The sequence below is a fragment of the Procambarus clarkii genome, chromosome 69, assembly GCF_040958095.1.
Source record: "Procambarus clarkii isolate CNS0578487 chromosome 69, FALCON_Pclarkii_2.0, whole genome shotgun sequence".
Classification (NCBI taxonomy): Eukaryota; Metazoa; Arthropoda; class Malacostraca; order Decapoda; family Cambaridae; genus Procambarus; species Procambarus clarkii.
Genome location: NC_091218.1, coordinates 21,479,100 through 21,503,564, shown reverse-complemented (window position 1 = coordinate 21,503,564; position 24,465 = coordinate 21,479,100). Strand labels below are relative to the sequence as shown.

General features: G+C 38.7%; 1 protein-coding gene across 13 annotated transcripts; it reads left to right on the top strand.

The window, feature by feature from the left end:
* The first annotated feature begins 1,832 nt into the window (after positions 1-1,832).
* maf-S (MAF bZIP transcription factor K) lies at positions 1,833-23,016 on the top strand. 13 transcript variants are annotated; one of them, XM_045764979.2, is made up of 6 exons: positions 1,834-2,052; positions 5,928-6,118; positions 15,139-15,217; positions 16,231-16,284; positions 18,922-19,088; positions 22,362-23,016. In XM_045764979.2, the coding sequence occupies exons 3-6, from the start codon at positions 15,215-15,217 to the stop codon at positions 22,558-22,560; spliced, it is 423 nt and encodes a 140-aa protein (XP_045620935.1). In that variant the 5' UTR covers positions 1,834-2,052; positions 5,928-6,118; positions 15,139-15,214; the 3' UTR covers positions 22,561-23,016. The 13 variants fall into 13 exon arrangements, with proteins under 13 accessions (XP_045620931.1, XP_045620935.1, XP_045620934.1 ...); XM_069311205.1 differs by having other exon boundaries at positions 1,838-2,052; positions 18,925-19,088; XM_045764978.2 differs by lacking the exon at positions 5,928-6,118.
* Positions 23,017-24,465: the final 1,449 nt, after the last annotated feature.

Here is a 24,465-nt window from a genome sequence, read left to right as displayed (position 1 = left end):
CGCAGATCACTGCTTTAGATATCTCAATACATAACAATGTCAGCGAGGTCAACTTGCACTGAGGAAACAGGGTTTTCAGTCCCTTGGTATTTCACTATTTTCGTTTTGGAAAGCATTATTTCTAATTAGTGTATGTTGCTCCAGCCCTGCCATTAGTAGGATTAGCAGATTGTCTCATTTCTTGGGGTAGCATAGTAGACTATAAATTGTCATCCACATTTCCGTGGAAATAAACGTTCCATTCACCTGGGTTGTATTGGTCTCGAACCCGTCCAAAGCTCTATCAAGTTATAAGACTATTCATAGCCCAGTTGATAGAGCTTTGGTCTCACACACATGGGGTCCAAGGTTCGAGACCCATACAGCCCAGGTGAATGGAAGGGTAGTCACACAATACTGGTGTACTTGGTCATGATAGTATTTACACTCCTTATTACACAGGAATAATTATATATATTATAAATGAAAGGTATTTATTAATATTGGAAATCGCTAATACTGTATTTTATTACTACTACTGTTCAGGAAGCTATATGCCAGCATCCATTCTTAATTGCCATCTCATTTATTTTCATCTTTTATGTTTCTTCTGGCGAGTAATAGATACTAACAAGTATCCTCTACACTTCCCCATATCCTTACTCCTATATGCCAGCATCCATTTTTATTACTCAGTTGCTGTATCTACATGCTCCTCCTTCCATTGGGAATGATTATAAATAGAAAAAATGGTCATTTTATAAATAGAAAACCTAGTCTATATAGTTTAAATTTTTTGCATATAGAAAGAGGTTACCATTCAAACAGTCCCAACCATTGTCCATATAAAGTATCAAGGCCCTACTCCCGTGCCAGCTTGGAAGGGTTACAGTGAGTAATGGTGGTGTTGGTCACTTAATAATTTATTAAGCAGCTGCACGCCCCTGCTGCACCTTGTAAATGTAATGGCATGTTGTGTGAGCGTGCTGCGCCGCCCCATGCAAGGATGCCAAAGTTTACAGCCTTCTTGCACATTCTTTGATGTATGCTCTGTAAATGAAACCAAAAATCTAAAATACAAAATGTTGTTAAGGCAAGACATATACATGTATATAATAGCTTATACATAGGTTTGCTGCCAGAGCATGCAGATATTTGCCTTTAAAATTATTAACCCTAATTCCTAAACGTAAAATGTTTGGTTATGATTAGTTGAAGTAACACAGTATTATAATTATATTCTCTGAAAGTTTCTAAGATCAACCAGTAATATGGACCTGCATTCCCTTACCCCCCCCCCCCCAATCCTCCTTGGAGAAATATTTCTTGCCTGAGTACCGTATATGTTATGGCTGAGTGCACACTCACTCTCTGCCCTAGATACACGTCTCGTGTCTATGTACCTAGATAAATAGGCTCTCCTTACTTGAAAAGCTTGTAGCCATAAGTCAATTAATAATATACTGTATATATATACTGTACGTAATATATGATATTATGTATCGTCATTTATTAACCATTAATTAGCTATCTAGCTAGATTTACGAATACATATTAAAAGTTAATTGGAGAGGATTTGTATTTTGTCATAAGCATTACCGAAATACATTATCATTAATGTTAGTATTGTATTATGAAAGTAAAAAAATTATGTAAGTGTAGTAGATCAAACGAGTCAGTAGGGTTTTCAACACTGACGTTAATTTTTCCCAAATAAATATTTTACACGTTTTTTGCAAATCAATAGCTACGAAACATTTATTTTTTCATCGGTTTAGATATTTACGTGACGCGCAAAGCCTAGCAAACTAAAATGAGCGATAATACCAGTGAAGGTTCGCGATAAGGAATGCGAGTGTCGGGAGGGTTGGCAGACGTGGCGGGGATGACAATGTAAACAAACAGGGCGAGAGGCGGCGGCCCCGTGACTCAGCAGTCCTCACTCTCTCTTACACGTCTCCCTCACTCGTTGCTGCTCCCTCACACACACACACAGACCTCTGAGGCTGCTCTCCCCCTCCCTCTCTTACACGTCTATCACTGCTCCTAGTAATGGAGAGGAGAACTGTCAAGGTAAGTCTGTCATGGTGGTATGAGATGGGGTGCATAGAGTAGCTGGTGTGATGTGCTAGCTGTACTCATGCAGCTGGTGTTGGTGGCTGGAATGTGTGTATATGCAGCTGATGTTGGCTGGAATGTATGTGCAGCTGGTGTTGGTGGCTGGAGTGAGTGTGTGTGTGTGTGCAGCTGGTGTTAATGGCTGGAGTGTGTGTGTGCAGCTGGTGTTGGTGGCTGGAGTGTGTGTGTGTGCAGCTGGTGTTAATGGCTGGAGTGTGTGTGTGCAGCTGGTGTTGGTGGCTGGAATGTGTGTATATGCAGCTGGTGTTAATGGCTGGAGTGTGTGTGTAGCTGGTGTTGGTGGCTGGACTGTGTGTGTGCAGCTGGCGTTGGTGACTGGAGTGTGTATGTGTGCAGCTGGTGTTGGTGGCTGGAGTGTGTGTGTGCAGCTGGTGTTGGTGGCTGGAGTGTGTGTGTGCAGCTGGTGTTGGTGGCTGGAGTGTGTGTGTGCAGCTGGTGTTGGTGGCTGGAGTGTGTGTGTGCAGCTGGTGTTGGTGGCTGGAGTGTGTGTGTGTGCAGCTGGTGTTAGTGGCTGGAGTGTGTGTGTGTGCGTGCAGCTGGTGTTGGTGGCTGGAGTGTGTGTGTGTGTGCAGCTGGTGTTGGTGGCTGGAGTGTGTGTGTGTGTGCAGCTGGTGTTAGTGGCTGGATTATGTGTGCAACTGGTATAGTTTTGATATTGTGATGTATGCATACTCAGGGAATGTGTTTCAGTTCTTTGGTTGCTCCTCTGAACCTTCAATTTGGTTTGGTTTCCCATTATCAGGGGACAGAAAGCCTGTTAAGCTTATTGAGGTCCCACTAGGTTAAATACTTTCCATTCCCAAAATGCATCTCACAACAGCTCTAACTCCTGGGGGTACCTATTTACATCAGCCGAAAGAAAATGTTCCCAATTGTCTCTATTCTATCATGGGAACTGAATCTCAGGATTTTTTATTGTGAAACGACTGTGTTTATCACTGCACCAGAGGACATATTGCCCAGTGTACAGGATTAAGAGAATATCGAGATCTATCACATCAACATTTTAAGCTGTATATGGAGTCAGTCTCCACCATTTCAGTTCCTAGTTCCTAAATATTAGGTATGTGTCTTCCCTGCATATTCCCCATAAGAATCTTGTATGTTACTGTCATGTCTCTCCACACACACTTCTATCTTCCAGCAACTTGAGTGCTAAATAGTCTTCTTAGCCTGGTGCCGTCTTTTGATAATTACTTTCTTCTAGTGACTTTGAGATTTAATTCCTTTCATATGAGCTCTGGGACTGGTCTGGTAGCATACCTTGGACTTTCTCAATCATTGTTTCATGTTTGACAATGAAAATTCCATGCTGGCACAGCATAATCCAGGATGGTCTAACAAATGTTCTCACCTAGTAGAACTAGCCAAGTTGTGCTTGCTGGGGTTGAGCTTTGGCTCTTTGATCCTGTCTCTTAACTATATGTTAACTGGTAATTACCAAAGTAATTACCTAAAGTGGTAATGTATGGGTTCCTGAGCCTATTGGGCTCTTATACTGGTGTATGGAGTCTTCCTCCACCATATTACCTTCTAATGCATTCCATTTGTTAACTATGACAGAAGCAACATCTCTACTACACACTATTTTCATCACTGTAGTCATCTTAACTATAGAACTATCATCACTAATCTTGATTAAAGAAAACTATCAGCACTATAACCAGTTTAGCTACATACAAACTTCAATGCACTACACTCCACATGACCATCTTCATCACCATTTTTACTATTTAATGTCTTCATCACTGTAGCCATCTTTGCTACCATTTACCCTATCTACACCCATCATCATCATCACTACCTTCCCTCTTTTTCACCACCTTTCCTCTCCTTCACCATTTTCCTCTACTACCACACCTCTCCTTTACTAACCTCTCATTCTTTCATCACCTTTCCTCCTCATTCACCCTCCATCTCCACTTTGTTTCACCATCTTCCTTCACTACTTTCCCTCTCCTTCACTACTTTCCCTCTCCTTTACCTACTTCCCTCTCCTTCACCTACTTCCCTCTCCTTCACCTACTTCCCTCTCCTTCACCACATTCCATATCCTTTACCACATTCCCTTACTTCATCATTCTCCCTACATCACTGTTTTCATCAACACACTAATATTTAATCATCATTTAAGGTAAGGTAATTACAAAAAAAAGTACTAAGCCATTACAACTACTGTATATAGCACTTGGAAGAGAGATGAGGATAAGGATTTAGGATTGGACAAAGGGAAGGAATGGTTGCCCAACCACTTGAATGGTCGGGAATTGGACATGGATCTGCAAGAAGCGAGACTGTCGTTCTTACCGTCCAGCCCTTAATCATCATTATAAAATAATATACTGGATGAATATTACTGAGGATTGATTCTGGCTCAGGTATTTAGAAAAATTGGAAATTGCTATAATTTGTTATTTTATGCACATTGAGGGATGGGGAGGCAGGGGGGAGGTGCATGTGGGTCAACCCCGAACCCACCTATGACCATTCTTGAACAACCACCAGTCATCCTGCAAAGTTTGATTAGATTAGCCCCAAGCATCACATCTGGCCATCTGCTTTGAGGAAACAGACATTTTCTTTTATGTGCAGTACAGTATGTGTTATATAAGGTCCTGAATGATTTCTTATTCAGATCTCTAAAATGAGTTCTTATGTTGCCCAACCTAGCATATATGCACTTGATGAGATTCATTTTAGGTGGGCACAATTTTAGTGTGAGATCTATCTCCAGGTCTTTTTCTGTTAGGTTTGAAGAGAGTTTTCTCTACCTCTAGGTATCTTATTCCTGCCTATTCCCAGCACACATCTTGATCACTTTGTATAGTACTTACTTAAGTTAAAGTCGGGTTGTCACTATAGGGATTATTCTTTCAAGTTGTTCTGGTTATCATATAGTTTCTTGCAAGATTCTGTCTGGTCACACAGGTATGACTGTGGCACCTGCCATGTGTGACTGGCAGGTGTCTCCTCACTTCATTTCTAGTAATCTCGGTGTTCTCTAGTGATGTTCACCAACATGGCAACCGGAAGCCAGAGTTACCAGGGAAAGTGCCTTGAGAAAGCCTTACCCCTCACCTTTTAATTACATCAGAGGGTGAGAGTACGGCCCTGAGGAGTTGGTGCCTTATGCTCCTGGGAGCTACTAAGATATAATATGGAAAGTGGCATTTCATTACACTCAAGAATCTATTTTTGTTTGTACACAATTGCTTTCTAATTCATATTCTGCACATCCAGTACAGGTATATATACATTATATATATACCTGTACATATGTATGTGTATATATATATATATATATATATATATATATATATATATATATATATATATATATATATATATATATATATATATATATATATATATATATGTATATATATATATATATATATATGTATATATATATATATATATATATATATATATATATATATATATATATATATATGTATATATATATATATATATATATATATATATATATATATATATATATATATATATATATATATATATATATATATATATATATATATATAATATACATACATATACTGTATATAAACACACACATATATATACACACATTTACACACACATCCATATCCATCCATCCATCCTGTAGAGTATGTACAGAACTTAATGCTAAACTTGTTGAAAAATTACATCTAATTACTGTAATTAAGAGTTGCAGATTTGCAGTGCCCGGAAATGATGGAATTTACTGTACTGTATTTGGATGACAATCTTTGATGCTAGAAATTGGATTGTTTTTATCTTGTTGTGATTATCTTTTGTTTTAGTCGTGGCTCATACACAACATGTGAAAACTCAACAGACAACATTCCACGCTATGGTGGAAGCAATGTGGTTTATTTTTGTTGGATATTTAATGGAAAACTCGCTCAAGAAAGTGTATTCCATTAATCAAAAACAAAACCAAAAAATTCCATCAATTCTTTGAAATAGTCTCCTCCTACCCAACATTATTAAGGTAAGGCTAATTTCTTGTCTAGGGTAGGTTAGGTAAGGGTTCTTTGATAAATTTATTTCATTTTATGGTGAAAACCATCCATAGTGTTCCTACACACCACTGTATGTGTCCCAAACACCACTGCAGGTGTTCCTGCACAACTGCAGGTGTCCACACCAATGCAGTTGCCTCAGATACTATTGCAGGTGCCTCAGACACTACTGCGGGTGCCTCAGATACTACTGCGGGTGCCTCAGATACTACTGTAGGTACCTCAGACACTACAGCAGGTGTCTCAGATACTATTGCAGGTGCCTCAGACACTACTGCGGGTGCCTCAGACACTACTGCGGGTGCCTCAGATACTACTGTAGGTACCTCAGACACTACAGCAGGTGTCTCAGATACTATTGCAGGTGCCTCAGACACTACTGCGGGTGCCTCAGACACTACTGCGGGTGCCTCAGATACTACTGTAGGTACCTCAGACACTACAGCAGGTGTCTCAGATACTATTGCAGGTGCCTCAGACACTATTGCGGGTGCCTCAGACACTACTGCGGGTGCCTCAGATACTACTGTAGGTACCTCAGACACTACAGCAGGTGTCTCAGATACTATTGCAGGTGCCTCAGACACTACTGCGGGTGCCTCAGACACTACTGCGGGTGCCTCAGATACTACTGTAGGTGCCTCAGACACTACAGCAGGTGTCTCAGATACTACTGTAGGTACCTCAGACACTACAGCAGGTGTCTCAGATACTATTGCAGGTGCCTCAGACACTACTGCGGGTGCCTCAGACATTACTGCGGGTGCCTCAGATACTACTGTAGGTGCCTCAGACACTACAGCAGGTGTCTCAGATACTATTGCAGGTGCCTCAGACACTACTGCGGGTGCCTCAGATACTACTGTAGGTGCCTCAGACACTACTGCATGTGCCCTCACTACTGCGGGTGTCTCGGACACTACTGCAGTTGTCTCGGACACTACTGCACGTGCCCACACTACTGCAGGTGCCTCAGACACTACTGCAGGTCCCTCAGACACTACTGCAGGGGCCCACACTATTGCAGGTGCCTCAGACACTACTGCAGATGCCTCAGATACTACTGCAGGTGCCTCAGACACTACTGCACGTGTCCATACTACTGCACATGCCTCAGACACTACTGTACATGCCTCAAACACTACTCGTGCCTCAGACACTACTGCACGTGCCTCAGACACTATTTCAGGTGTCCAACACCACTGCAAGTGTCCCTAACTGCACTGCAGATGACTTACCCACCACTGCAGATGTCTTACCCACCACTGCAGGTGTCCCCCCCCCACACCACTGCAGGTCTCTCACACACCAGCATGCTCTGCATGGTTCAAACCCAGTATTTGATAATTCATAAAATAGGGTAATCACAAAGAAAATGTATCATTAGTTAGTCTTAGATCTCTGAGATTTCTCAACACAGAATCAAAGCAAAGCAGCAGCAACATTGATTAAATTACTAATTATTATTAGAGCACAGCATAACATTAATAGAGAGCATTACAATAGAACGTAAGTTACATAACTCATGGTGGGTCAAAAAGACTTGGCAACAGAACATAAGAACATATGAATAAAGGCTACAGCAAAAGTCATAGTAACCCATATAAGGCAGCTCCTGTTGATATCAACATAAACTCATTCATATATATATATATACATATATATATATATATATATATACATACAGTGGAACCTCGAGTGATGAGCGCCTCAATTTACGAGCATTTTGAATAATGAGCGCGTTGATCGCCGACAATTTGTCTCAATGGGCGAACGCTCGTTTGAATAACGAGAAAACCACATGGTGCGTTCCCGCTCCTTCTCGCACATTCTCGGACGCTTCCGACGATGCAAATAAATTTTTTGTTTTGTTTAAAGATGCTAATGATGCTGGGATGTAAAGGGGGGACTGCTGTGATGTTGCAAAGCATTGATGTTTCTTGTAAAATAAAAAAATAAAAAAATTTGAAAAAAGAACAAATGTCAAAAAGGTTTGTTCGGTGTTTGTCAGGTAGGCTGCTCCACGTTTCTTAAAAAAATATAAAGAAACAAAAAAAAAAGAAAAAAAAAACAAATGTCATTAAGGTTCGTTCAGTGTTTGTCAGGTAGGCTGCTCCATTATTAAATTAATAAATAAATGAAAAATACAAAACAAATTGAACACATTTGAAGTAAAGACAGATTGTCATATTGGAGTATCCTACCCGACAAACACTGAACGAACCTTTTTGACATTTGTCCGTTTTTCAAATTGGTTCCATTTTTTTTTTTTTTTTAAGAAACATGGAGCAGCCTACCTGACAAACACAGAATGAACCTTTTGCTATAAAAAAATGAAAAAAAAATTGAACAAATTTGAAAAAAACGGACAAATGTCATAACGGTTTGTTCAGTGTATGTCAGGTAGGATGCTCTGTTACAGTATTTAAAAAATCGAATATCATATTGATGTTTTTCAGCAGTGGAATGCATTATTTTTATTTTCAATATGTTAAATGGGGAAATTCGTTTTGAAAGACGAGCATTTCACATGACGAGCACAGCGCTGGAAAGGATTAAATTCGTTATTTGAGGTATATATATTGTCGAGGTCACTCGACAATTTGTTCCATAATTGAACAACCAAGTGTTCAATACACCAAGGTGCCTGAATTTATTGGATGAACTTGGCACATGGCATAACTACATTAATATTCTATTTATTTTATTTCTGACTATTGCCTATATTGTAATAGTAAAAATTAATAAAAATACATCATTGTGTATAAATGATTTACTGTACAGGAGAGAAAGCTGGTAAGGTTATCCTTGGGATCTCTGAGTATATGAATAACTATCCTTAGTGTACATGCAGGTGCTGCTCCACACAGTCCAAGGCGGGACCAAAGAGCCAGAGCTCAACCCCCGCAAACACAACTAGGTGAGTACAGTTGATAGATCCAAGTGTTTGAGCAGGTCTCTTGAATGCTTAAGGTGGCTGTTACTCTCATGCTGATTGCAGTTAATTGAGACATTAAAATATTTGCACATCATTATAATACAGTAATTCATTGTGTCATGGGACAGGAAGCCAGTGTGTATTCATACACATTAGGCTTATATCGAGATCCTCGCCCATCCTCTTCCCACCCCCCTTGCCCAGGATGCAACCCCACAACATGCTGACTAACTCCTGAGTGCCGACTTACTGCTAGGTGAGCAGAGGCTTTAGGTGAAAGGAAATGAGTCCAACCATTTCTGTCCCGCCCGGGATTCAAACCCGGAATTCTCGACTGTACATTGAGAATGAACTCGACTGTACTACAGGAACCTGGATACTACTATAGATCCTACTGGAACTACTATATTTTATAGTGCCTCTAAGTCTAAGCCTCTAAGTAATACAGTATTATAAATCTTCATTTAGGCCTATTTTATTTTGCAGGTTTCTTCATTTAGAACTACAGTATTTTCTCCTGCAGGTGTCATTTTGTGTTTCTTGGCTACAAAATCTAAGATTTTTTTTAAGAATGAATTGCATGACTGTGAGATATTAGTGTACTGTAATTACTTACTATACAGTATTTTAATAACTCAATTTTAAAGTACATGTACTGTATATATGATTGTTAATATTTTGTATATTTCCTTGTGTGTAATGTAGATTTTTATATTAAATATATCTTTATTGTAATACATTCCCTACTTACTATCCTAATGTTTGATCCAAATGCTGTATTGTATTTGGGGGTGGGAGAATGTAAATACAGGTGGAAAAGGTTCATCCACTGAAAAAATAGTATTGTACCGTTGCATCCTGCTTGAATTCTGCTATATTCAGCAGCTTAATATGTAAATTATTTGTGGCCTAGGCCATGGCTTGAAAATGAAATGAGAACCCTGCAATTTTACGACCCCCTTCAACTACCCAATAGATTGCCACTTCCCCCTCCAACTACATGGTAGATTGCCCTATTCCCCTTCAAAGTACCTGGTAGATTTCCCCCCTCTTCCTTTCCACCTACCACTTAGACTGCCCCCCTGTACCCCTCATACTACCTGGTAGATTTCCCCCCTCTTCGTTTCCACCTACCACTTAGACTGCCCCCCCTGTACCCCTCATACTACCTGGTAGATTGTTCCCACTCCCCCCTCCAGTGTCTTTGCAAGTGGTTGTCATAATCCCTGTGTAGTATTTATCCTGCAGCACCCATGGGTAGAATTTATTTGGCTCTACCCTTTGTGTCATCGCGTGCTGCAAACTGCTTACTCTTTTACTGTATTTCCTCCTTTGTACATCCCTTTTCTCTGTTTTGATGACCCACAGGGCCGTTGAATGGGGCTTGTGATGCCCCCCCTCTTCTGGTGTAAGGATAAGGAATAGACTAAGAGTGTTTCTTCCGTTAGTGATAAGCCCTTTGATCTGGCTCTTCCTATTAAGAAGTGATGCCAAGAATGTAGATACAATTAATGACCTCATTGATATGGTGATTGAGAAATTGTTTATTAGTCATTCCTCTTCTGTCATGAACAATGCATAGCAGCTCTTTTTGAGCTGATTTGCCTTCTATACTCTGGAAGCTTAGCATGCTTTGTTGCAAACACTCTGGAGTCTTTGTTGAGTTCTCATCATATTTCCATGTTATGTTCTGTTTGACCTTGACTGATCATGTTGAGTTTGGTCACATGGTTATTTATTGTAATTTTTCTTCTAATATGACTATGCACACATTTAAGCTGTGCTTTTACTTTGGAAGTACAGTCCAGTTATGTTATTTTCAAAGTACTACTTGTCTTCTTGTTTGGACATAATCATTCCTTGCTGTATTCATTGTGGTTCACTTTAGTCTTGCATTTCCTATACTGTACTACTTCCATACTTTCTTGCCGAGTTTCCGGCTGTTTATGTTTCTGTTCCTTGTTTCTCAATGTGAAAATGCTTCAGTTTTGCTACACTTGATGGTGAGAGTTTCATACCTTGCACATTTTTCTCTAAATTCTCTGCACACTTTAATTTGTACAAAATTCAATGATCTGCATCTTTTCTTTCTTGAAATATGCCAACCTCCTGTTCTCTTTCCTGTCTTTTCTTTGGTTTCCCTCTGTTCTGTAGTTAGAGATCATAATGGTTGTTGCTCATTGAGAGTTTTTACACTCTTTTGATATCCACCTCATTTTGGAGAATATAAGGTCCTTTCTAGGAGATAACTTCCCTTTAACCTCTTTGCATGTCTTGTCTCTGTGGTGATCTCTTGATTCCCACTTCATCTTTCTCCATGAAGAAAGATGAAGTGCGAAGTTTTCTATATCTAATAGCTTGGCTTACAGTCAATGGGCTGTTGTTACTGTCACCTTGAATACCTTGTACAATATTACATTTTTCTCGACCCCCTGTGTGTAGAATGTTACACCAATTAGCATAGCAACCGGATGTGCCAGCCATGTCTATTCCATGACCGGAACATCTCTGTCGTTATATAGAGATTAAATAATATTTTTGTCTTAGCAATGTGCATAACTACCAGATCACACCTTTAGCATCTGTGGGTAACTGTTTCAGTACTTGGACAGTAGAACGTAAGGTGAGATGTACTAATCTTTTAATTGTGAATAATTGGATGTGCCAAATGAGATCAACCTGATGGAGGGATTTCAGTAATGAGGTTGGGTATTATATATGAATTTTATTTAAATGATGTAGTGAAGACTTTACTGGACATAAAGAACCGAAATATTAAGAAAAAGAATGTTTCATGAATAGTCTGAGCTATCAGTAATAACTGTTTATTAAGAATATCTTAAGTGTAGCATACAATGGCAACATATAAGGGCTTCTCTTTACTTTATTGAAGTGTCACAGTAAAAGCTAGCCAACCAAACAGAAGGACAGTGGTCCATCTGAATGATGCTTGGGAGTTCATACAGATCTTGGAAGATTTCCACGAGAATGTCTCCTAGACCTGAACAACATCATATGACACTCCTCAGTATTGCCCTTAAATAACACTGCAGTAATTAATGAAACATACAGAAGACATAATCAGGTCCTCAGGAATTCAACAGTGGTCATGCATATACAGTAGATATTAATGTTACATAAATAATAGGTGGAATTATGCACATACCTCACACTTAGGAATGTAATTGAGATAAATTATATTTCTTTACCTCAGTTATACTAACTGAGGTAAAGAGATAAGGCATTTCACAGTCCCTTATTTTCTAACACTACACCTGTATAGATGTTTATCCAGTAAGCTTGATCAGGCAATCACTTTAGATGCCTCATCTGAGATTTTATAACATATTCGAGTTCTTAGCTGAAATTGGAGATAAAGTTACTTTTACTCCTGCTCTACCAGTCATACACAAACCTATTCATCCAAGTCCTCCTGTTCTGTACATGTACATGTACATTGGTAGTACAGACTGTCAATGACCATAGGTTTGAATGTTTTTGCTTTTGTTTCCAACTCCTTTTTACTTGGAATGTAATGCCACAATTCCCTGTTTAATTTTTTTCCTTATGATCTGGTAGCCTCTGGGGAACGTGTTTATGATTGTCTACGATATCTTTCTTCCACTATTGTTATTATGTTAGGATCAGTCTTACTGATCAAAGACTAAATTTAGTTGTAAGGCGAAACAGTGCTGGGTGTTGGTAGGAGAGGGGCTGATTGAACAGAAGGGAAAGAAGGATGAAGGCAACATGGTAACAGGGGTCTGACGTAGTCTGAAAAGGAGAGGAAGAGGAAGGGAATAGGATGGAGGAGGAGAACAACACTCTAAGTGGAAGGGTAAGTACTTGAAACAGGCAAGGAAGAGGATGGAGGTTGGGTAAAGATAGGTAGTGGAAGTGGGACAGGTAAAGGGCATGGGAGGAGGGTGAGACGAGTTGTAGGAGGGAAGGAGACAGAGAGAGAGAGAGAGGGGAGGTGGTACTAACGGAAGAAGGAAACATTAACATAGGAGGGGGGTGTAATAGTTGATAGAGGGAGAAGTAGGTGGTGGTAAGGCAAGGGATGAGGAGGGGGAAATGTTAAGAAGAGTGTTTGTGCTGGGTGAATACGTGCCCAAAGCACACTGGATAAACATAGGTCATAAACATGCTAGGGGACACTGGGGTCCAGAGCAGAGTGAGTGAACAATAGGGTCTTGAGTATATTGAATGAAAAGGCGGAAATTTAAGCATGCCAAGTGATTACTATGTGAGACTGAAATTGCTCGGTGAACACTGTATGTGCCTGTATGTGTTTGCAGGGAATATTTGCTCATGTGTTCTTTTTCTCAGCTGCTGGTCACTATGCATTGCAATAATGCAGCCCTTTTGCTTTTATCAAACATACTCTTTAAACTACTAATGTAAATAACCCAATGAACTCTTCTGTCCTAATCTATTTACCCACTAAATTTCTCTGGTTCATCCGAGATTTTAATTTCCAACCATGCCTTCGCAACCTACCCTATGCATGCTCAACATTTTGTTTACGTCCACTTTGTAAGTGCCTCTAAGAATGCAATAGTGTACATTGTAAACATGTCACCCCTGCTTGCTCATTTTTTCATGTGTAATGAGGTCTAGCGCTCTGCTTTTAATCATAGCTCAGCCATCTTGGTTCAGGGACCAGTCTTGACACTAATCTCTGGATTATCTATAGGTTTGCACTGGGTGCTAGGTTGGGATTCCACGCAGGTTACATTTTATAGCACAGGTATGATAACTATGTGGTCCCTAGCATGCTGGGTGAATGGTTGGGGGAAGGGGGGGGGTTATATTCTGAGCATACTATGGGCTCCTGAATTTGCTGAATGAACACTGTGAGGTCTTGAATGTGCTGGGTGAAAATTTGGGGTTCCTGAATGTGCTGGCATGGTAGATTCATGTGCAACAATGTGTTTTGGTTGCAATATAATCAAATTTGGATGCATGCTGAGGTAGGAAACAGCTAGGTACCTATGCCCATTGATTATCTTCTGTTCAAATCTACATTTAAAGTACTGTAGGCCTACTATACAGGTACAGCAAGGATTCATACAGTAAAAAATGTGCTCCAAATTGCATAAAGTTTAACTGCTTTACACTCTTAAACCAATCAAAAGTTAAACCTCAATCTACCTAAATGACAGGTAGGTACAATGCAGTTTTGGCTTGTGATGCATCGTATGACAGATAGTTTTCTTGGCTGTTCCGTTTATCCTCATTACTTTCACTCAGTTGGATCAACACCTCAATAATTTTTTCATGTTTGTTTTCAGGTGGTATTTTTAGAAATTGCATTGTTCTTTGGATGGACTTTAAAGTTGTGTATGTTTATCATATAGTGCTTATTATAAACAGTTTGGGTCGTGGCCATTTTTAGAACCATCCGCAGTATTTTTTGTATGGTGTGTTACTAGGTACAGTAGAGCATTGTCGTTTACACTAGAGCTTCGTTATTGGCAATATTGGTACATTATCTTCAGTGTTCAAGTTTTCTCTGACAAAAGTTTCAGTCAGTTCCAAGATGTTATTAATTGTATATTACTGTGCAACTCTTATCTCAGAACCTTTGTGTCATTCACAAATTCACACAGGGAGAGAGAATTACACAGCAGGCTTCAAACTTCCCTTTCTCGGCACACCTTGCTTGCCTCATTCTCGGTGCATCCTCTGCTAGGCTGCTCGGGTAAAAATAGCTTTTCCAATTAGTCAAATACTGCAATGAGATTAGCACTATAACAGTGGTGTGTTAATTTTGCTTTTATGATTAAAGTATAAAAAGTCTTATAATATTTTGCACACTAACACGTATTGTGTCCCCATAATAAATAATAAAAAGAGTACCTTATTATACAAAGGTACACCATTTGTTGTTCTTATAACCGATATTAATTTGAAGATACAATTACTCTGGTTCATTAACTGTGTTAAAGTTGCTGGTGAACATTCTGGTCACTATATATATATATATGTAGAGAGAGAGAGAGAGTTTTGCTTGTGTTAACATCTAAAGATTCTCTTGTATTGCAGATCCAGGAGTGATCTGTTTAAACAAAACAAGTAGCAGTTTAACGTATCAACAAACCAACTATCCAGAGCATCAGTGATGGTCAGTGAAGTGGCTGCTTTTTGTCTTCATGTCATATATATCATCATGTAGTGAAAGGCTCTTATAGGCCTCCTTCACACCTTTGTGCAATTCAAATTTTGTTTAAAAAATTCATGAAAATAATATTGCAGTAATAAAATTGATAGCACATTATCATTGAATTGCTTGATGTAGAGATGCTGACATAAGTAGCTATTTCTGAGCCTGTACTGCTGCTGTCTTTTAAACACCACTGTTATGTCACACTGGTTGGGAAAATGACTAAATTTGCATGTGCTGGTAGCATATGTCTTTGGTTTATTCATGTATATTGAAGTGGTACAATAGCACAGACAGTGAAAAATGTGAGACCTGGAGTATAATTGGGTCAATAGCAATACTTCTACAATGCTTTGGATGACTGTAAAGAATGACAGATGATAGGCTTATGAGGGAAGTGTACAAGTGATGGTACTCACGGACTGAGATGGCACGAGACTTAAGAGATGTGGGGTAAGAGAGTAGGTACTGTACAGAGTAATTCAGTACTGCATAGTGGCTTGGATATTTCGAGATAATTTACTGATGCTGGACTTGTTAGGAAGATGAAACTTGCTGTGATGGGTAAATAACATGAGGTGTATTTGAGAGACTAGATGATTGTGTATAGATAGGGCTCCCTGGAGGCTTTTGTTATGGTCATCTGCATGTGAGGGAAGGGCGGGGATCAACATATCAGAGATACAGGTAGAACATGTGTTTTTCAAATATGTTAAAAGACTGGGTATTGATGTATGAGGAATATCTTTCATCTGCCAGCTTGCTTGATAGTCAAAAATTGTGTTACAAAGATAGATGATACTGTAAGTGTGTGACCTTTTTCTTCAACACTGGTGAGGTTGACTTTTAAAGCTCATTACTTAACCGAGAAGTATTATAAAACATTATTTTTCCCTTAGTCTGATGAAGCATTCTTCCTCTTCCTTTTTTTATTATTGATGATGTTCCCCACACTGTGATGTGTGGCTTCACAGAACGCCCTTCTCGCTGGTTCATCCCTGCACGGCCCTGACAAAGAAGACTCTTGGGTAGGAACCATGCATTTGTGTTTTAAGACACATAATCAGGAGATGAACTTAAGTTAATCAATCATGTTGAGCAGGTGATCTGCCAATATGCTCTGCATATAACGTGCTTGTGTTAAGTATGCTCCTTTTGTGAATGTTCAGGGAATCGCCCATGTTTTCACAAAGAGCATTTACAGTACCGTATAAACTGAGCAACATCACAGAAGGTGTCAAGTCCTTATTGCAAGCTTTAACAATTTGTTGATGAACTTCAGTGCGTCTCTTGCATACATGATGGCCATATTCATGTGACATGTTCCTAGGAGCAATTGGCTTTCCAGATATAGGACTTTCTAAATACTGTATGGCTGTTCAAAAGCATTTCCAGAAGGACATGAACTTCATTATGGACTGTATCTATGTACTGTGATTATAGTACTCTAGTAAGCCATTTCTTCATACGAAATGTTATCAAATTATAACATAAGCTCGACCTTTTATTTTGGGATTCAACATAGATGTAGAGCATCTTAATTTCCCACTGTGTCTGCATCTTTTTAAAGGTTTGATGCAATTGCATTTCATTGCTTGATGCTTTTCAATCCATTTTCCAGTCATTTTAACAGAATTTAATGATCACTTGAGTTGCATTAATAACCCTAAATATTGCATTAACCTCAAAATAAAATTAGAGCATAAATACAATACAGTACCTTCTTGATTATCTGCAGTCTTTACTTGGTTCATCCTATGGATAATGCATTTAACAGTGTATGTTAGGATTTATTATGTTTATATTAGGATTTATAGTTTTATATTAGGATTTAGAGTTTATATATTAGGCAGTATAGTGTGTATATTAGGCGCTATGTGAAAATCACTGAGCCAGCATCCTGGTAACCCCAAGATGCATGGTAAGGTGAGTGAAGGTGAGGTATAACTGGAAAAGTAAAGATTGATAACTGAGCTAAAGGCAGCTCCCTACAAGATTAAATAAAAACTAAACAAAGTAAGCAGAGAAGGAAAGGAGAGTAAATGTGAAAGTAAATAAAGCAAAAGAGAAACAAAACAGAGGGGACCAAATTAGATATACAAGGAGATAGGAACAGAAAGAGGTAAGAGAGCATAGAGGGACAGTTAAGTAAGCCAGGTCATGCTTGCTATGGAGATGATTTACATGAGTAGGTGCTTGCTTGCGTTAGAACACACAAACACATATTACACGTCTTCAAGGATTAGAGGGGAAAATATACACTATACAATCAATACTCTTCATTCACTATACTGTAAAATATCTTACATATTCACCTTCATTATTTGTTTGTTAAATTTAGCATTCAATGTAACTCCTTTACTAATACATGTATGAATAATCAATTGTGTAGGCACAGGTAGCATACAGGGAGGATTGCATTTATTTAACAAAGGAAATGTATCATTTTGTAACATTTGTCACATGAATATGGCTATTTTATGAAACATATCCATGCATGATTTTATAATACATCTATCTTTACTTTTAAATTTACCTTTTACTAATATGGCAAATTGTATAACAAGATTTCTTATTAATTTTGGAGTTGCCTCAGTTGGTAAATTTCTGTTGTGAGAAAATGTTAATATTAATATAAATACAAATTGTAATATTAAAGGAAAATAATTCACGTGGTTTTCCCCGAAGTATAATTCCCATAAGGCGTGTTCTCATGCATTCAAAAATGATTTTTGTATTTTAATAACAATAATGGATATTTATCTTATTACATTATAATTAATAAACATGCTTGATTTTTTAATTAAAATTTCATAGTGCAATTTGAAATTGAGCCTGAACTGTGCCTTTTGGCCTGAAATATGAGAGGTGTTACATAGGCGTTAAGAATGGTACTGTTGCATCGTGCTTGACTCTATGCTTTTGTATAGTGTAGTGTATAATGCAGACACCAATCTTGTCCTCTCCAGGGTAGTAACAGAAAGCACATGAAGTATTTGAATTCATTAATGATCTTGCCTGCATGGATACTAAACAAAGTTTGTCACCCTTTGCCTTAACAACTGGAGGGGATTGTTTTCTCAATTATATACTCTTAATTCTGTGGGTTCTTATTGCTAATCATGATAATATGGGTTATGCTGTCCAAGTATCTTCATACTTGTTCAGGTAATTTAAGATAATTTTGTGCATTTCATATTACTGTACATTATATTAGTAAATATGTACCAGTGGCAGTTATCTAATGAAAGTGCAGCTCTTTGTGAGCTGGAAATATTGTAAGTACATAGAATGTTTATTCAAGTGAATAACACTTATGCAGTGCCAGCTATGTAAGAGAATAGATTATGTGTATACTATACAGTTACTTGCACACACACACACTTGCTATTTTAAGACTGGTGTTTTCCTAGCTCATCCATCATTATTATCTACACACCAGACACAATGTCATATTGCTATTTCATTGTATTTTTTAATTTGTCTGGTATATCATCTCTTTTTTTTTCTATCCTCATCATTGATCATTATTCACCACATATTTTGTTCTTATAATTTGATCACTAAGAGTTCATCCAGTATATTATAATTTAAATATTTTTACAATGTCTGATAGTGTAAATGAATGAGATAAAAGCAGAACTACTAGTACACCCTTTGACCAGGAGCCCCCGCTCTCACCACCACCGTGCGACATTAGTGACGATGAGCTAGTCAGCATCAGTGTTCGAGACCTCAACCGCCAGTTGAAGCTGCGCGGTCTCTGCCGAGAAGACATTATTAAAATGAAACAGAGACGAAGAACTTTAAAGAACCGGGGATATGCTGCCAGGTTAGATAATAAACTTGAGTTTTTTATGAATCAATACTTTTCTAGGCACCTCAGTAGCTCTTCTTAGCTTAAGCACTGACTGTTACTGGTCAGGCTGGTTTATGCCAGGTACCAAGGGGACATTCTTTTCCTACCATGGACAAGGATCTATATATGATCTCTGCTCCATGAATGAAGGATACGAGACACTCAAACTCCGTCTGAAAAATGTTGAAAAGAGCCAAATTGCCAAAACAAAACTGATAACTACGAATCATGGGATCACCATGACTTATTCCATTCATGAATAGGTGACAAGCTCACTTCCTGGTCCAGGGGCCAGATTCACGAAGCAGTTACGCAAGCACTTACGAACCTGTACATCTTTCCTCAATCTTTGACGGCTTTGGTTACATTTATTAAACAGTTTACAAGCATGAAAACTTCCCAATGAACTGTTGTTATTGTTATAAACAGCCTCCTGGTGGTTCGGAGCTCATTAACTCTTTAATAATTATAAACAAAGCCGCCAAAGATTGAGAAAAGATGTACAGGTTCGTAAGTGCTTGCGTAACTGCTTCGTGAATCTGGCCCCAGGTGATGAGCCCACCTCACTCTGCCTACCACCTGATCTGTGAATGCCTCCTCATTCTCACCCAGCTGGGTGCCTTCTTTTGATAATTCCTCTCTCATTCCCATGGAGACTGGTTGCTCCTATTGCTAAGTGTTTGATTTTACCTGATCTTTCGGTCGTGGACAGGGATTATATACTCTTTACATTTCACAAGCATGTACGCCATTCACATTGTGTCTTTGAGGTTCTGCTAGTGTTGTCGCTGATGAATGTTCTCCATCAGAAATATCTTCTCTGAGAGAGTCCATTCCTCTCCTGGGTGAGTCCTGTTGCTTTCTATTTGAATGGGTGGTACATTTGACAGACACACCTCTGTCTTTTCTCTTGGCTTGGCCTTCTGACCTCTTTGACCGGCCTTCTTAACTTCCTGGGACTGTCTTACACTTGGTTTGGTGGCTTGGTTATCTTGAGGTTATCTTGAGATGATTTTGGGGCTTTAGTGTCCCCGCGGCCCGGTCCTCGACCAGGCCTCCACCCCCAGGAAGCAGCCCGTGACAGCTAACACTCAGGTACCTATTTTTACTGCTAGGTAACAGGGGCATAGGGTAAAAGAAACTCTGCCCATTGTTTCTCGCCGGCGCCCGGGATCGAACCCGGGACCACAGGATCACAAGTCCAGTGTGCTGTCCGCTTGGCCGACCGGCTGTAACTTAATGTTTCTCTGCAAGCCATGTAGGATTTTGTGTTGTGGGCTCTCTTCCTTCTTGGCCAGCTGCCTCTTGTGTGGGTTTGGCTTTGTCATATCTTCCTTGTCTGAGGCCAGTGCATCTGCCCAATCCATTTTTTTTTGGTTTAGATTGCCTTCTGTGAAAGTCCCATCTTGCCTATTGAAGAGGCTTTTATTGTGCGTCGGCAGGTTCCTCTTACGAAGCACCTTAGGGATGAATCTCAGGGTAGTAATGAGTGGTATACTCAGAAGTAGAACATTCATTGTAAATATTACCCTTTTTCTGAGCCTGGTGGCAGTAGCTTATATTTCCCATTCTGCCTTTTCCTTTTTCTCCCAAGTCTCTACTGTGTCTGGGGTGGAGGGTAGGATATACTCATCCCTGGATCTAGGGTGGAGCAGCAGATGGGGCAAATCAAAGGTATTACTTATTTAGCAGGGTGTTTGGCATTTCCAAAACATTTCTAGAGGGACTTTAGTTTCTTGTGGCCTCCTTTCTTTACATTTAATGGCAGTTTTCCCAGTAGTAAGTTTAGCTGATCATTCTGTAGAAGGGGCAAAATACGCCTCTTAGGTACCTGATTCTATTTGATCATATAATGGATCATAAACTGTACAACTTCAATAGATTTACAATCTGCACATATAAACATGTAGTTAAGGATGCCACAGCTTGTGCTCCCTACTTTCCTCTGTTGAGCATTTTCTGGTAGATCGCCAGAAGTGTGTTAAAGGGTTAGATAAGTACAGTATAGACTTGAAAACAAAACTTTGCATATTAAAAATTATTTCCAGTTAAAAGAAAAAGCATCTGAAGGACATCAGTACTGTATTTCAAATCTGTAACACTGAATGTCAACAAATTTCATTACCACTAATACTTTCACAGTCTGGCCCCTCTCTGGATCCTGCTCAATGGCATGTAAAACTTTTATACTCAGTTTCCCCTTGTTATTTTTTGGGTTATAATTATGAATTTAGAGTCAAAATGTTCCAAAATGATTGTGTTAGAGTATAGATTAATATAAAATGGTTAAATTTTTGGATTATATTATTATGCTTTATTATCACATAATATATGAACTTTAACATAAATCCATTTCTTACTTATGTATCATAAATAAGGAATATGGATATGTTTGCAATTAACTGATGCATATAGCTGTAAAAAAAGCTATAATTACTTTGATACTTTTTAGGTAGGTAATTTGGACAGTGATGAGAAAATGCGTAGATATATAATGCTTATTACTGAGGTGATCTCAGGCTGGTCTCCGAGTATTTTGGTTGATCATCCTGATAGGCTCTGTCCAAACTGTGCTCATGTATTTCAAGAGTTTCATCTTGAAAGTGCAAATAGAATGGTTAAGGAAGTTATTTTCTGAAATTCTGAGATCAGGTGACATGTTTTAGTCTAATTAGACCACTTATACATACCATAATTCATAGCTCCAATATTTGGAAATACAGTACAGTTAAAAATACAAAATAACTCGTACTATAACTCACAAATGAGATGGTGAAATATACAGCAGAAAAATGTACAGATGCCATGGAAATGTTTATCTCACTGAAGGAGGAAATTGCTGAACAGTGCGGGATAACCCCACACCACCACACCATAGTGTCACTGCCATGCCATTACCTGCCACGCCCCCATAGTACCCTGTGCTTGTTACAGCAGCCTGTAATCATATTATCATCATCTAGTACTCATTACAGCAGACTGTGATCATTACATTTTCTCTACCTATTACACTAGTGCTTGTATTATGAGATTTACCAGCCCATGTTCTCTCCCCTCAGTGGCCATGATCAAAATATAACTACAGCAGATTGCATATATTGTATAAAATTACGTAATTTTTTAAAATTAAATTTTCTTTTACGGGGCCAAGACTATATATATATTCTCAAATTCTGATAGGAATTTTATTTGTTAAAATACTGTACTGTACTGTAATTGCTAACTGGACACTACATTTTCTTGCAGTTGCCGCATAAAGAGAATAGAACAAAAGGATGAGCTTGAGTCGGAACGGACAACAGAACAAGTCGATATTGACAAATTAGTACTTGATAACCTAAATATGAGGACAGAAATTGACAGACTATATCAGAATTATGAAGCTCTGAAAAAATTTGCCAACCAGAAGAATATTCCTCTTCCGCCAGACCTGGAGGCACTGTGATCTTTACTTCGGCAGCAATGCACAAGTTTCTCCACTAGTGGTCCATGTTCAAATGGGCTCTCAGGGTATTTGGTATAACTGGTCAGGTGGTGTTTGTGAGTGTGCAAAGTCTGAAAATTTTCTGTACATTTAAATTTGGTAGTTTTGATCTCTGGTGTACGTGACACATTTATACAAGGATCTGGTGCTCTTATTTGCAACTTGCTGCCCAAGATAAAGATATTGTGTAAAGTACAATGTTAATGATGTTAAATTGTGTTTATTTTCTAGAAGTGTTAAGCAGTACAGGAAATTCAGTACTGTGTATCTCATTTTGTCATGTTACGTTTAGGATGTGTATCAAGTTGAGGTCTTCTGATTAGGTAAGAATTAGTTGTGTTTAACATTTCTCTTGATGAGGCATAATCGAAGTTGCTATAGTCATATCTTGTATATTAAAACTTGGTAAGATATTTATTTGACTTTTGAATTTCCCTAATATTTTCTTATTTTTGGCAGGTATAAGACTTAAATTTTGCTGGGTTCCCAGCCATATTGGGATCCCCCTTGAATGAACTTGCTAACGCCACTGCTAAGAAGGCCATTCGTATTTGCAACACTTCCCAGAAAGGAGTTTCCTATTCCGATTTCTACCCGATCATTCATGTCATACAACCAACCATTGGCAGAATCATTGGGCTGGCATTACAGGTAAAAACTGCGTGCTATTAAGTATGACCTTTTTTCCCTTGTCCTTCCTCCTGCCACTGTAATAGGCATTGGGAGATGGCTCTGGTGAAGTTGCGTATCAGTCACATCTGCCTGACTCATGGACTGACTGACTTAATGGAACAACGTCCTGCTCTCCTTTGTCCTAACTGTGTTGTTCCGTTTATAGTCTTGCACCTTCTTGTCAATTGTCTAAATACTAATTGAAGCACACTGTTTTTATAGGTCTTTTATTCTGTTTTATCACTTTCTTTAAATCATATAATCCAACACAACCCCTCCTCCCTATTTTTGTTGCTGCTATTAGTGATAATTGTCTTCAAACCCATGTCTCCTTTTACCCAGCAGTCCTAATTTAGGAGATACAGTTCTCTTGGATCATAACTACACACTATAATTCCAGCCCATCATCAAAACAAAGGGCTTTGAGGTTCACAACATACAAGTCAAATACTGAAGACAAAAACTCTACATAAGTCAGTGTTTGGACTTATGTTTGGACTCACTTAGCCATGTTCAAGGCTATGATATGAAACACGCTTCATTCACTTTCAGCCTGTAAATACTCCCTAAATTAACATAACCTAAAACACCTCACCTAACCTAGCCTATACATAAACCCACAATATATAATAATATTAATTCATGTTTCAGAAATAATGTTTGTTATTGTACTGAATTGAAGATTCATTCTGTCAGTTGGGTGTCTTGTGAATAAGTAAAAAACTGCACTTAGTAAAAATTAAGTCAGTATATGACTTATTGCTTAGGCTGGAAGATGGGTTGCATAATTCATTCACAAAAACTGTAACATATTTTGGGCACATTTCATTAGGCTTCTGCCCTATGGCAAGCTGAGGGACTTCAAAGGCCAAACTCAACTGCCCTCCAGTCTTTGGCCAGAGAGTGAAGAGACCACTTAGCCTTCCTTTCCCTTCCACAACAAAGCTCTGCCCTTCTCTTGGAGCAATATGTGGAGATGATACTGGTTTAAACCTGATCTTAATCATTGAAGTAAAATGGAAATGGGCCTGAAAATATACAGCATAAGAATCATAAATATTCGCCTAATTTAAAATTGTTGTTATATTTTGATAACTGCTTAATGGGGTTCTGGGAGTTCGTCTACTCCCCGCCAGGCCTGACACCTAATGATTCACTATATATGACTTCCCATTGTTGGGGATTGGAAGCCTG

Coding starts and splice junctions, on each gene's coding strand:
- maf-S (XM_045764975.2), top strand. CDS start 2,032: ATGGAGAGGAGAACTGTCAAG. Junction 2,053..16,230: donor TGGAGAGGAGAACTGTCAAG/GTAAGTCTGTCA, acceptor GTGGCTTCACAG/AACGCCCTTCTCGCTGGTTC. Junction 16,285..18,921: donor CTGACAAAGAAGACTCTTGG/GTAGGAACCATG, acceptor CCCTTTGACCAG/GAGCCCCCGCTCTCACCACC.